We start from the raw sequence: 12498 nt of genomic DNA, 5'->3' as shown, positions 1-12498 counted from the left end.
GTCATTTCAAAATGTGACAACAGAATATAACGGCAATACTAGATTCAGTGGCGTATATAAGGAATTCATTTGAGAGGGGGGGTTGAACTCCTAAATCCCCTATATATACGCCACTGACTAGATCCAATGTTGTATCTATTTTAAATGTTTGTATAACCATTTTAAGAACTATTAATTTTTGGTATTTTGAATTAGTTAGTACCAATATTGACAAATTCAAAAAAAATGATCAACTAAATAATTTACGAATTAGGAGAGATATCATATGAATAACGGAAATTATTATTATATTATGGTAATTTATTTTACTATTAGTTATACTGTTGGTTGGATTAAATATTGACGAAAACATTGCATTTGAAAATTTCATTGTATATAAATTATAATATACTTTAAAAGTTCCAAGTATTCTCAAATATTATTTTTAAATTAAATCAAAATAACTAAAATTATTCTCCGTTTAAATACCTATCTAATTTCATTCAAATTTGAACTAAAAATATCTTTAAAGACAATTGTGTTCAGGTATATATTTGATTATCTATATTTTTTGTTACAGTATTAACTACTTAATATGCTAAACCTTAGTTTAAATGTTCAATACTTAGCAATGGATAATCAAAATATAAATTAAACATACTATACATTTTGAACTAGATAAGTACAAATCATTATTTTACCATTTTCGTTATAATGACGAATACAATACGAAAACCTTTTAATGAAACATTCAATAACTATAAAATAAATGGAAAATCAATTGAGATGCTATAATATAAAAGAAGAAAACATTTATATATTGTATCAAAAAAAAAAATCATAAATGCTAACAAGTTTTAAAATGTTGTGTGCCTATTAATGACTACTACTCCTACTGAAATCCGTTTATCATTCATTGACGCAGTGACCATGGTCCAGGTATTAGTTTTTGGGTTGTAACATTCTACAGCATCCAAATTAGAATTTTCGTCATCTCCACCGACGACGTACAATAAACCGTCTAATGTAACTACTCCTATATTGAAAATTGAACTAAAAGTTAGTAAGTATGTTTAAAAAAACAATTAAAATATATTTCATAAAAAAATTTAGGATTATTCTATGAGTTGTTACCTGCATGTCGTCGAGGCAAATTCATCTCTCCAATAGAAGTCCAAACTCCTGTACTTGGTTTGTATGTTTCAACACTACTCAGGTAGTTAAATCCATCATGGCCACCTACAGCATACAGTACACCGTCTAAAGTTCCTACACCGGCACCTCTGCGATGTACACACATTTTTGTGATTGGTGTCCATGTATCAAGGCTGGGATCATAACATTCAACAGTGTCTAAGGCCTGTGATGAATCACCAAGTCCTCCTACCTACAAAATTATACAAATTTCGGAATGGAAAAAAATCCTTAAATACAATATTATTGCATAGCGTTTTCAATAAAAGTGATTGATTACCTACAAATTTATGGAAAGTTGAAGAAATTCATAATTATTATTTTTATTTAAAAAATATATTTATTAATTAGCATATCAAATTAAATAATACATAACAAATTTGAAAATTATTAGAAATTAAAAATCAATTTTGATAAAGTATATATTATAATAAAAATTAAAAAGTTGAACTATATATTATGTTATATTTTAACACGGCAACCCAAAATATCGAGCAATTCGTTGCACATTGCAGTCAACGCGGAAAAAATATATTGTCAGGAGCGCAAATCGCCGTTTTTGTCTAGGCGCTAGCTAATAGCCAATAAATTTTCACTTATTATATTATATTAAATTGTGCAGTGGGCGCGAATCGCCACATTTTAAAATTATATATTTAATATAATATCTTTTAGAGTGCGCGATAATTGCTATATAATTTCTATATAATTATATTCTTTTTATGTTAACTTTTGTCATTTTGTTTAAGTGTACATATACACACCCAACACACACAAGCATTCACAGGATTTGCTGGGTGAACACGTCCACTTCCTTTGAATTACTAATCATATATATACATATAATACACACACGGTAAGTGGTATTCGTACGAGGGCTGCGTATGAGTTGATTCCCAAGTACTTGTTTACCTGTACCGATACCGTTGAATTGATTCCGTGGCTATTAAGAGGTATGTACGTCAAGTTGATTCCCTTATTCTTGTAAATCTGTATAACATATCATTAACGAAAATAACAGGTATTTTAATCCAAGAAAGACTGAGAAAAAGAAGATTTATGAGAGAAATGATGAACAAGTATACTGGTAATCTCATTAGTCATTACCAGATATCAGTTTTTAAAAAAAATGTGTTTCAAATTTTTACCTAGTGCAGCCAACTAAAATGCAATTCTATACATTTTTTTTTGACTGCTACTTACTTTTTTACAAACTACGGCGATGAACACCAAAAATATTCAAAATAAAAAAGTTGTATGATGTTCCATAATGATTTTCAAAATATGTAAAAAACTAAAAAGAAGAAAATTGTTGAGATTATTCTCAGCCAACCTCCTCGTGATGTCTTTTAGGTAAAGCTAATAAGCTGAAGTGTTCGTTGAACATATTGTCATATACTCATATACACTTATCTTATTACTGATATAGTGATATGCAACAATAGGGGAATCAACTCGTACCTCTTCGTAGCCCGGGAATCAACTAATACATGAAGTAAGTCTCGGAAATCAACTCAACAATAGCGAGTACGAGTATCAAAGTAATTTGGTGATCGGGCTCCATGGCCTAAAAAAGGCACGTTCCAGGCCCGTACAACAGTAGGTTTATCTATCAATGAAAATGAACCAGTCTCTGATGAAATAATTAAATCATTGAATTGAGAAGGTAATAAACAATTTTAATATATTAGATTATATTAGAATATTATTTATTATCAATTTAAAATTTTAACATATCTATATATTTTATTTTGTGGATATTATATTCCTTTATTTTTCCTCAGAAGAATAATTTTATTTCAATCGCAATTATTAATTATTGTAACAAATAAATAACAAATTTAAAATCATAAAAAAAAATTACCACGTATAAAAGATTATTCAGGACTCCGGCCCCAAAGTCAAATCTTAAAGTAGACATACTAGATATCATACGCCATTCTTGAGTATTGTAATCGAAAACTTCTGCAGTATCTAATGTACCATCACTATCATTATGTCCACCGACCTTAAGTTAATCATATAATTTATTGTTACCTACTTTATAACAGATATAACAAAAAAACTAACAAATTATAATTCAACAATACTTACGGCATATAGGTAATTATCGATAACACCAACTTTTAAAATATCTCGTTTAACTAACATGCCAACACTTGGTTTCCAACAAGGTGATTCTGAAGATAAATCTAGTACATCAACAGACTGAAGAGATTCAACATCATCATCAAAACCACCCACAACAAACACTAAATTATCATTCATTACGGCTAGACCGGGTCTTCCACGGCTTGTAATCATTTCTAGTCCATAATTCCATCGGTTAATTTTTGGATCGTACCATTCTGTACGCTTACTTAATTCAGTCGTCATTCCACCAACAGCTAATATAACCTGTTATAGTTAAATAATTAAATATATTGGAAAGATAAATAAATTACAACATAATCATACTTTATCTCCATATCTGGGTTTATTCCGAATGTTTTGTGAAATAAACTCTTCTGACTTGAGTATATTATTATGAAAATTTAATGCCTCAATTATGTAATCTTTACCTTAAAAATTATTATATTTTGTATAAATTAATTCCAAATAAAAGCATATATATATATAGAATAAACTAACATTTAAAACAATTCTTAATAAGAGGTTCCTCAAGTACTTTTTTTCGTATGTAATTTTTTGATGTTAATGGTAAACGTATGTGTTCCATTAACTGGGGTAAAATACATTTTCTTGAACCCGATTCATGGTTTACCCAACGAATAACACTTTCAAATACCTAAAACAATAAAAAAAACTTTATAAATTAATTAGAATAAATATATAAAAGTAGGTTACTAAATTTTTCCTTCCCCAATACTAAAATATAATAATAATCGATATGAGATTGCATACTTTTTCTTCAGATGGAACTATAAGTTTATCACTGGAGATCAACTTTACAACTTGTTCGGATGATAAGGATAGGAATTCGTCACCACCAAAAACTTCTCTAAGAATCAAAATGTAACAATATTAAATAAAATGTCCTTATAAAAACACAATAATAAATTATATTTCGTACGAAAAGTGATGTTGAATATATAATTCTGAACTTGTTAACAATTCCGTACAGCTATGTAAATCAGCTATAGCATATATACCAATACAGTTAGTAGGACAAAGTTGTGTCTGTAAAAAATTGCAGCATACATCTTTTACTTCTTCTAACTGCAATAGATTTGCAGCTGGTAACAAAACCTTAAGAAAAAAAGAAAAAAGAATTTAAATGTTTTTTTTTTCTATAATAAAATCAAACTTTATCTAATATTACCAGGACGTTGTCTTCAGTAATCAAGATTTTCCCAGAATAAATAAAGTCTACTAACAGTTGTAAAGCGGTAGAATCAAACTGTTTCATAACAACAAGATCATGGTTGCTTTCTGCAAAATTTGTGAACATTGCATGGAAATATGGACTAGCCGATGCTAAAACCACTTTATGTGCGAATATTATTTTGTTATCGTCTGTTTCAAGTTTAATATCACAAAAAACCTCATCACTAAAGAAAAAAATTGGTTTTTAATATTTATTTGTCAGTTTAAGTCACTCACTCCAGGCTTACTACTTACTTGCGTAATGATTGAAGTACTTCATATACCTCTGAATAATACAATTTTTCATATTCGTATTTCGCTAGATCACATATTCTGGATTCTGATATTTGCTTTATACTTTGCATTGTGAATTGGATATCAAGCCCAGGATTTGAAGACTAAAAAGAAGGGCATATTAAAATCAATTAAAATGATGGATAAAAATCAGTATTAAATAATAATTGTCTATGTCACAGACTTTTTTATTTGTTATGTGAAGCAATAGAATCACAATTTACTAAAATTATTTTACATACAGAAGTACGATGGCTATCTTGTGGTAAAGTTTTGTCCAGAGTACATGAGTTAAAAATGAACTTATCGTGTTTTATCTTGAGTTATTGTCGAACGAAAAATGGTTGGAAAAATTATCGTACTTATCAGACATATTTTCACACTTAAATCAAATTAATTCAAGTATGCAAGGACCAAATGAAAATATATAAACATCGTGTAGTAAGTTATTTACTCTTAAAGATAAATTAAAAATCTGGAAAAAATATGTGTAAAAAATCAATTTGAGATGTTTCCTTCATTATCTGTGATACAAAAAAATTCCGAAGTTATGACATTTGTGGTGGAGCATTTAACTACCTCAAAAGAAAGTATAGACAAGTATTTTCCCAATTAAGATATTTCCGAGTATGATTGGAAAAATGACCCATTTGATAAAAATATAAGTTTAACTGAATTCAACCTCGAAGAAGAAGATTTCGCTGAAAAACGAAACAACCAAACACTTTTATCAAAATACGAAAATGTTCCATTAAATGATTTTTGGATTCATGTTGAAAAAATGCACGCTAAAATTGGCAAAAAAGCTCTAAAAATATAACTGCAGTTTTCGACATCTTATTTATGTGAACAAGGATTTTCCACTCTTGTAAACATAAAATCAAATATACGAATGAACATGGAATTCATTGAAGAAGAAATGAGAGTATGTCTTTCAACTATTCAACCACAAATAAAAGAATAGTGTAAAAAAAAACAAACCCATGTGTCACATTAGTTCCATAAGTTCCCTAAATTTAAATTAATATTGTTAATCAAATAATAAATAAAAAATAAAATAAAAATATTTTCGATGTAACAATTTGTTCTATAAGATGTAATAATATGTGTATACAGTATTATAGTATATAGACATATAGTATATACCTACTACATACCTTACTACTTTTGTTTATACTTATGCACTGATCAAATAAAACCTAAGTAGTCTATAGAGTAGTATAGACTATACTACTATAGACTATAGAGTATAGGGCCTAGGGTGCCTCCGGATTTTTAAAAATGACTAAGAGTGCCGAGCGTCAAAAAAGGTTGGGAACCTCTGCTCTATGAAATTAAGTCATATCGAAATTGTGTGTAATTCAGTTATATAAAATAATTGTATACGAAAATTGGTTCTGATTGAATACGTTTGTCAGCCTATATTACTTATAGACACACGTCCATGAACTTAGCCCACTCACGTTAACCAATACACATCAAAAGTATGCCAAAAAATAGCGAATAATTAGCAAGTAACAGCAAGTTGGTTTACAAAATTAGCAAGTTATTTTCACATTTTATATGATCAGTTTTTAATTAGATGGGCCAAGTTCAGGTAGCCTAACCACTTATCTGATCGTCTCCAAAAATATGCCAAAAAAAAGCAATTAATTAGCAAGTAATAGCAAGTTGGTTTTCAAAACTAGCAAGTCAAGTTGCTTGCCAAAACTACGCAAAAAATTAGATAATATTTAACTTATAATTGCAAATTGGTTCCCTAGTATATATATTTTGAACTAATTAACCTTTTCATTCTTACAACTAAATGATATGATATACATAGATCTTTTTTTTTTTTGTAATCTCATACAATATTTTTACTTCTTATCAGGGTTACCGACACATGAAACTTCAATATTTATGATGAAATTTGTTTTTACATTATTTTAATGTTTAATCGAAAACAATAAATTATTAAAAATTTGAGCGAATAAATAATTAAATTGCTTAATGTATCTACCTAATTTTAATTTTTTTATATTATTGTAGATTGAGACTACATAATAATTTATAACCCCGCTAATACTAATAACTAATACGTAATATCAAATTATCATATCATTTTTAATACGTTTTTTTAAAACAAAATAATAAATATAAATTGGTGGCAATTGAAATTGATAACATAGTACTTAAATAGTTTTTAAATTCAAACTATAATAATATTATTAAGTCAATATTATATTATACCTACTTTTACAAAATTATTGTACAATATTATTGTTATTTTAGTTTTTATTTTATCATCGACAAGTATTATTGATAAAACCTTTTAATACTAACCAACATTGAATAACATGACGATAGAACTTTTTCACACTTACGTAAACTTACCAGAGTAAAAAAGTCCTATCGTACTACAACTATTAACACGATTCAGTAATTTTTGATGACATAGGTCATAGAACCTTTTTATTTTTCTATGCTTTACTAAGTATTGTATGTAGAAAAACACCGGTTTTGAATAAAAGATGCACAATTGAAAATTAAACAAATATTGTATGTAAAAAACGATTTTCGAAAAAAATGGACATAGAACCTATATTCATTCTCAACCCGCGTATTTGAGACAGTATGACTATTGTTCAGAAAATTATTATGCTTGACATCAACAATCATTGCATAATATAATGAATTCAATAATAAGCAAATCACAATGTATTCCGTCGATTAGCGCACATTGAAATAATGATTATAAAGGCCGCACGATATAACAAAGAATATAATATAATAATTAACACGGCGATTTGAGCACACGGGTGTCATGTTATTGACAGTAATAATAAGAGAGCTTTAGATCATATATTATGGATGGAAGTATGGAGCCAAAGCGCAGCAGACGTGTAATCATGCCACATCGTATTATTTTGAAAATTAAAGTTGGTCGACATATTATGAAACTTGATGGTAAGAACATTATTCGTATGTTGGTTTTTTTTTACGATTATTCAGTTTTTAAGCGAATTATGAGCATTTTTAATTCACGCTATATTATTATATACGCATAACTTGCTAACACATTGATCCACCGTAGAAAACCAACATACCAACACAGATAATGTTCGTACCGTCAAGTTTCATAATAGGTCGATTCACTCTAGTTTTTAAACTAACTGATCTAAACGTAATCTGCTGAGCGTAAATATTTGCTATGTTTCGCACTTGTAAGACGGAGACCAACACGTCATGCGGGTATGGCGTCCTCTTCAATCAATACCGAAAAAATGTTGCCGGTATCAGCGACGAGTCCCCGAATTCGTTATCGAATCACCACAATAATATTATGTTTTGAATTTTGATACCAAATAACGAAATATTGTAATATTAAAAAAAATTGTATATTATACCTACAATGATAATAATAATAACAATAATACAAATATTATTGACCGTATACTATAGTATCCATATCCACGGTATTTTTCCGTGGTAGGATTTAGAATGATTCTGTGATAGTAACCTATGGATAGTTGCGCGACGAGTTGCTTTGCTTACGTGCACATCAAACACCGAATTCGAATGCTCGTCGCTAATGTAGTAATATCGGCAACAAAATTAATACACTGTGACTAGTACATAGTCTAAGGCTTAGCGGCCAAAAAATAAAATACCTGTCAAATGGATATAGTGTGCGATTTGTGCGCAGACGGTTCGGACTTCGGCTTCGGCGAATTCGCCGTAAGTATATGAAAATATTGACAACACTATAACTAATGAATATGATAATACAATTGAGTCATTGATTTTAATTATGTTTAATATCTATGAATTGTTAACACACACACATAAACATCAATGTAAAAATAATTCACGAAAGACAGAATATAATACAGCGTATGACTTGTACGCCTTTACGGTATGAGATTGCGTGCGCTTGTGTGTGTGTGTGGTGCGATCGATCGGCAGCCGTATACTAATTTGTAGTTGGAGAATATAAGGGTCAGGGAATGGTGGGGGGGGGGTTTCGTTACGGTGATATTATATATATATTACATCACTGATATAATATGTTTATGTATATTATATTATATACAGTTTATTCAATAAAATTTTTTTTAAGAACTTCTTCTTTCTCTACATCTGTTGACGGGCGGTTAAAATAAAATCCAATATCGAAATTGTTAAAATTATGTTCATTTTCTGTTTCAGTATTGTCAGATTTTTTTGACATTTTGGTACGTTTGACATTATTATCCATATTTGGTGAAATTGGTCGTTTATTTGGAGAAGTTACGGAAACTGCAGATTTGTGATGGTCAAATTGTAGAACATTTGTATCATAGGATTTTTTAAAAAATTGGCTTAACGAAATTACTGAGACATAATAAAAGCAATATATTGTGTACTTACTCAATATTGATCAAAATGCAATAAACACTTGTTCACTGGTTCACTCGTTACTCGTATAGTTGTTGAAGGCAAAATGAGACTAATAGAAAATGTGTAATATCTTATAAAAGATAAATGCCACTAATATATATTTTATTATACCTATCCATATTAGCTACACAACTATTGCTAATTGCTAATCACACAAATCCATCAATAACCAGTTTTTCTGTGTGATAAAGTTTATATTTCAAAGATACGGGTACCTACTTATTAATTTTATCGGCTTATCGCACTTCGTATTAAGTCGTAACTTAGAAAAACTGTCGTCAGAATAACATTACTATAAATGTATAATTTCCATACGTCTTATTACCTAAAACCATGCTGCAGGAACATGTATCTGTGTTAGATGTTGTAACTAATTTTAAACTATATTTTGTTCACGGGAAAAAACTATATGTCTATATCCGCGCGATCGCGCGTGCTTACATAAATCGGATTCTGCAAATATGTAAGAATTTTAGTTTTTTTTTTGTGAGAGGTTCTGGGGGGGTCCAGTACCCCTGGACCCCCCCCCCCCGTAAATACGCCACTGGTTTATTGTATCATATAGTGCTCATGCACCGTGTAATTCGGTAACACCCGAACACCAAGTCTGACCGCTGGTACACTCCGTCTTACTTGTATAAGTTCTATGCACAGAATAATATATTGAAGACCTTTAATAGATCTGCAATATCTATGGGCCTATGATACTAAGTGCTGATCCGGAGTGACTGGACTTTCGGACCATTTAATTTGGATGGCGTAGCGACCATGGCTGATAATATGAAATTGTTTTGATAAATAAAATATGTCTTAAAAACGTTTGCAAATTATTTTATACCCGCGAACAATAATATTAAAATATTTTTAAATTACAACAAAATAACTAAAATCGTTATTCTTCGTTTAAATATCTAATTTTGTCAAAGTTTGAACATATATAATGTCTTTAACAAAAATGGATATTTATATATTTTTTATTGGTTGCAATATAACTTGTTATGTTTTAAATTTTCAATCTTTAGCTTTAAAAATGTTTCATTTTATAAATTTTAAACTTCAAAATAGTTAAAACATTTTCGAGATTTTAATTAATTTTGTCAAATTTTAAACTTTAATTTGTAATTATAGGTACCTATTTATAAAAAAAAACCGTGGCTATGGATCTTAAATATTTCTCAAATAAAATTATAACAACTTATGAGAAACCTTGTATTAAATTGTCAAGCATATTACCCCATCAAAAAATATTTTATTGGCATTTGTAGAAAAAAAAACTAAAAAAAGGTGGATAAGTGGATGTAGCTCTGCTGTACAGTGGGTCACTGTAACGGATGGTGTTAAATTTGAATTCAATGATATTATAATATCATTGTATAAGAAAAACGATTGTTTGGGCTGCCGGCTATTAGCTTGCATTTGGCCGGGCAGCTACTTAAATATAGGGAAAATGGTGTTCAACTTGGGACGGGATAGGTGACCACTAAATATAAATAATAGCACGTCGTATATAAATGATGATAATAATATATTAAAGATACAACAAATGTGTATAAGTCGGTCCGGAAAACGTCTCTTCCCGAGCACGGCTTAAAACAATAATAATAACAGATTATGCCTATATGGGCAAATAATAACAACAGTGATGATATAATAGTAGATATATATTACTAGTGATGTGAGTCTCGTAAATATACCATATAAAATTTTACTGGTAAAGTAAACTTACCGTAAATTTACAAAAAAAAATTTACCGCTCAAACGGTTGAGTAACCACTTTATTTGTTTATATTATTGTATTTTTTATTAAGATATTAGGATTATAATACAAATCAGGATTTTTATGAAATGATAATGATAGTTACGTGATAAGAATAATTGTGATAATATGGTGTATGTGGTTACCACGATTTATTTTTATTTTATATTTTACTAGGTATAATTAATAATTATTAATCGTTATTTTTAATAAAGGGATTAAATACTAATACTTTATTTTATATGTATCTTGCCTCTTTACATAATATTGTGAAAAAAATCAACAGGTACACTATAAATTGAATTTTAATAAAAATTTACCAATTTTACCAGTAAATTTACTTGGTAAATTACCAAAAAAATTTTTTACGTAAAATCCACATCTCTATATATTACTGATCGGCACATACGCCGCGGCGGGGCGGGGTATCGGCGGCGGCGGCGGCTGCGGCTGCAACAGCTGATGCGGCTATGTGACGACACGCAGGCGAACGGGGAGCGGCGGCTGTTGGCGGCGGCGACTGCGACACCGGACGATGGCAAGCGGCCGGATTACGTAAGGCGCAAAGGACGTAATACCGGCACTGAAAACGTCGTCGAACGCGGAACACACGCAATAATAATATCGACGGTGGACGATATACGCGTTGCTGATCGCGACGCGAATTATGGCCCGTCGGAGATCAACGACAACTCGACTAATGAGTCGAGACGAAATAACACTGGGCGCGAACGTCGGCGACGGTAGTCGATGCAACGTCGAACACGACGGCAACGGCGTCGAAAACACGATAATCGCGCGAGCGCGAAATAACAATACACAACTAGGTACTTAAATATGCGCGGATAATTCGCACCACATGCGGCTATCGATAAACGGCACAAAACAACGGCCGGACGCGACGCACGCACGCACGGTCTGCTCGCGTAGAGCGTAGGGCAAGGACGTACCAAGTCGCCGGAGGCCGGCGTCCGTGGGCTGCGCGTTGCGCTGTCTCGCGGACCGGTTGCTAAATGTCGCGACGAAAACGGCGGCAAGTTCGAACAACGATTCTGAGTGAAAATGGTCAGTCAGCCTATGATATTACCAAGTATATTTGATGATATTATTGTGAACAGAGTAATTAATAAATTTACCTATTTACGTGGACCCTTGTTTTAAATTTTCAACCCTTAGCTATAAAAGTTAAACATTTTATACATTTTTAACTACAAAATAATAATTAAATTTTAAATTTGATAAATTTTATCACAATTCGAACTTTAAATGCTTATAAAAAAAAATTGTGCCTATATTATGTTTTTAATATTTTTCAACTGCTATTGTAACAATATATCAGGAGCCTCGCATTAAATTTTCACGTTTTTTACCCAACAAATAAAACTTTATTGATATTTATAGAAAAAAAAACTAAGAAAATTTAAAATTGACAATGTCCGTAAACAGCTCAAAAAGAGTTAAATTATTTTCAAAATTGTATGGCGTAT

General features: G+C 30.3%; 1 protein-coding gene across 1 annotated transcript; it reads right to left on the bottom strand.

The window, feature by feature from the left end:
* Positions 1-515: 515 nt before the first annotated feature.
* LOC132946780 (kelch-like protein 3) lies at positions 516-11931 on the bottom strand. The gene is given in 12 exon segments (XM_061016850.1): positions 516-850; positions 852-1015; positions 1114-1366; positions 3038-3181; positions 3268-3570; positions 3631-3734; positions 3805-3961; positions 4078-4174; positions 4247-4422; positions 4496-4724; positions 4795-4937; positions 11407-11931. Coding segments are annotated over 12 exon segments (1806 nt in total). The 5' UTR covers positions 11419-11931; the 3' UTR covers positions 516-826.
* Between the last annotated feature and the right edge of the window lie 567 nt (positions 11932-12498).

This window comes from Metopolophium dirhodum, chromosome 6 (assembly GCF_019925205.1).
Source record: "Metopolophium dirhodum isolate CAU chromosome 6, ASM1992520v1, whole genome shotgun sequence".
NCBI lineage: Eukaryota > Metazoa > Arthropoda > Insecta > Hemiptera > Aphididae > Metopolophium > Metopolophium dirhodum.
The sequence above is the reverse complement of the archived record's forward strand: the minus strand, read 5'-3'. Positions and strand labels throughout refer to the sequence as shown.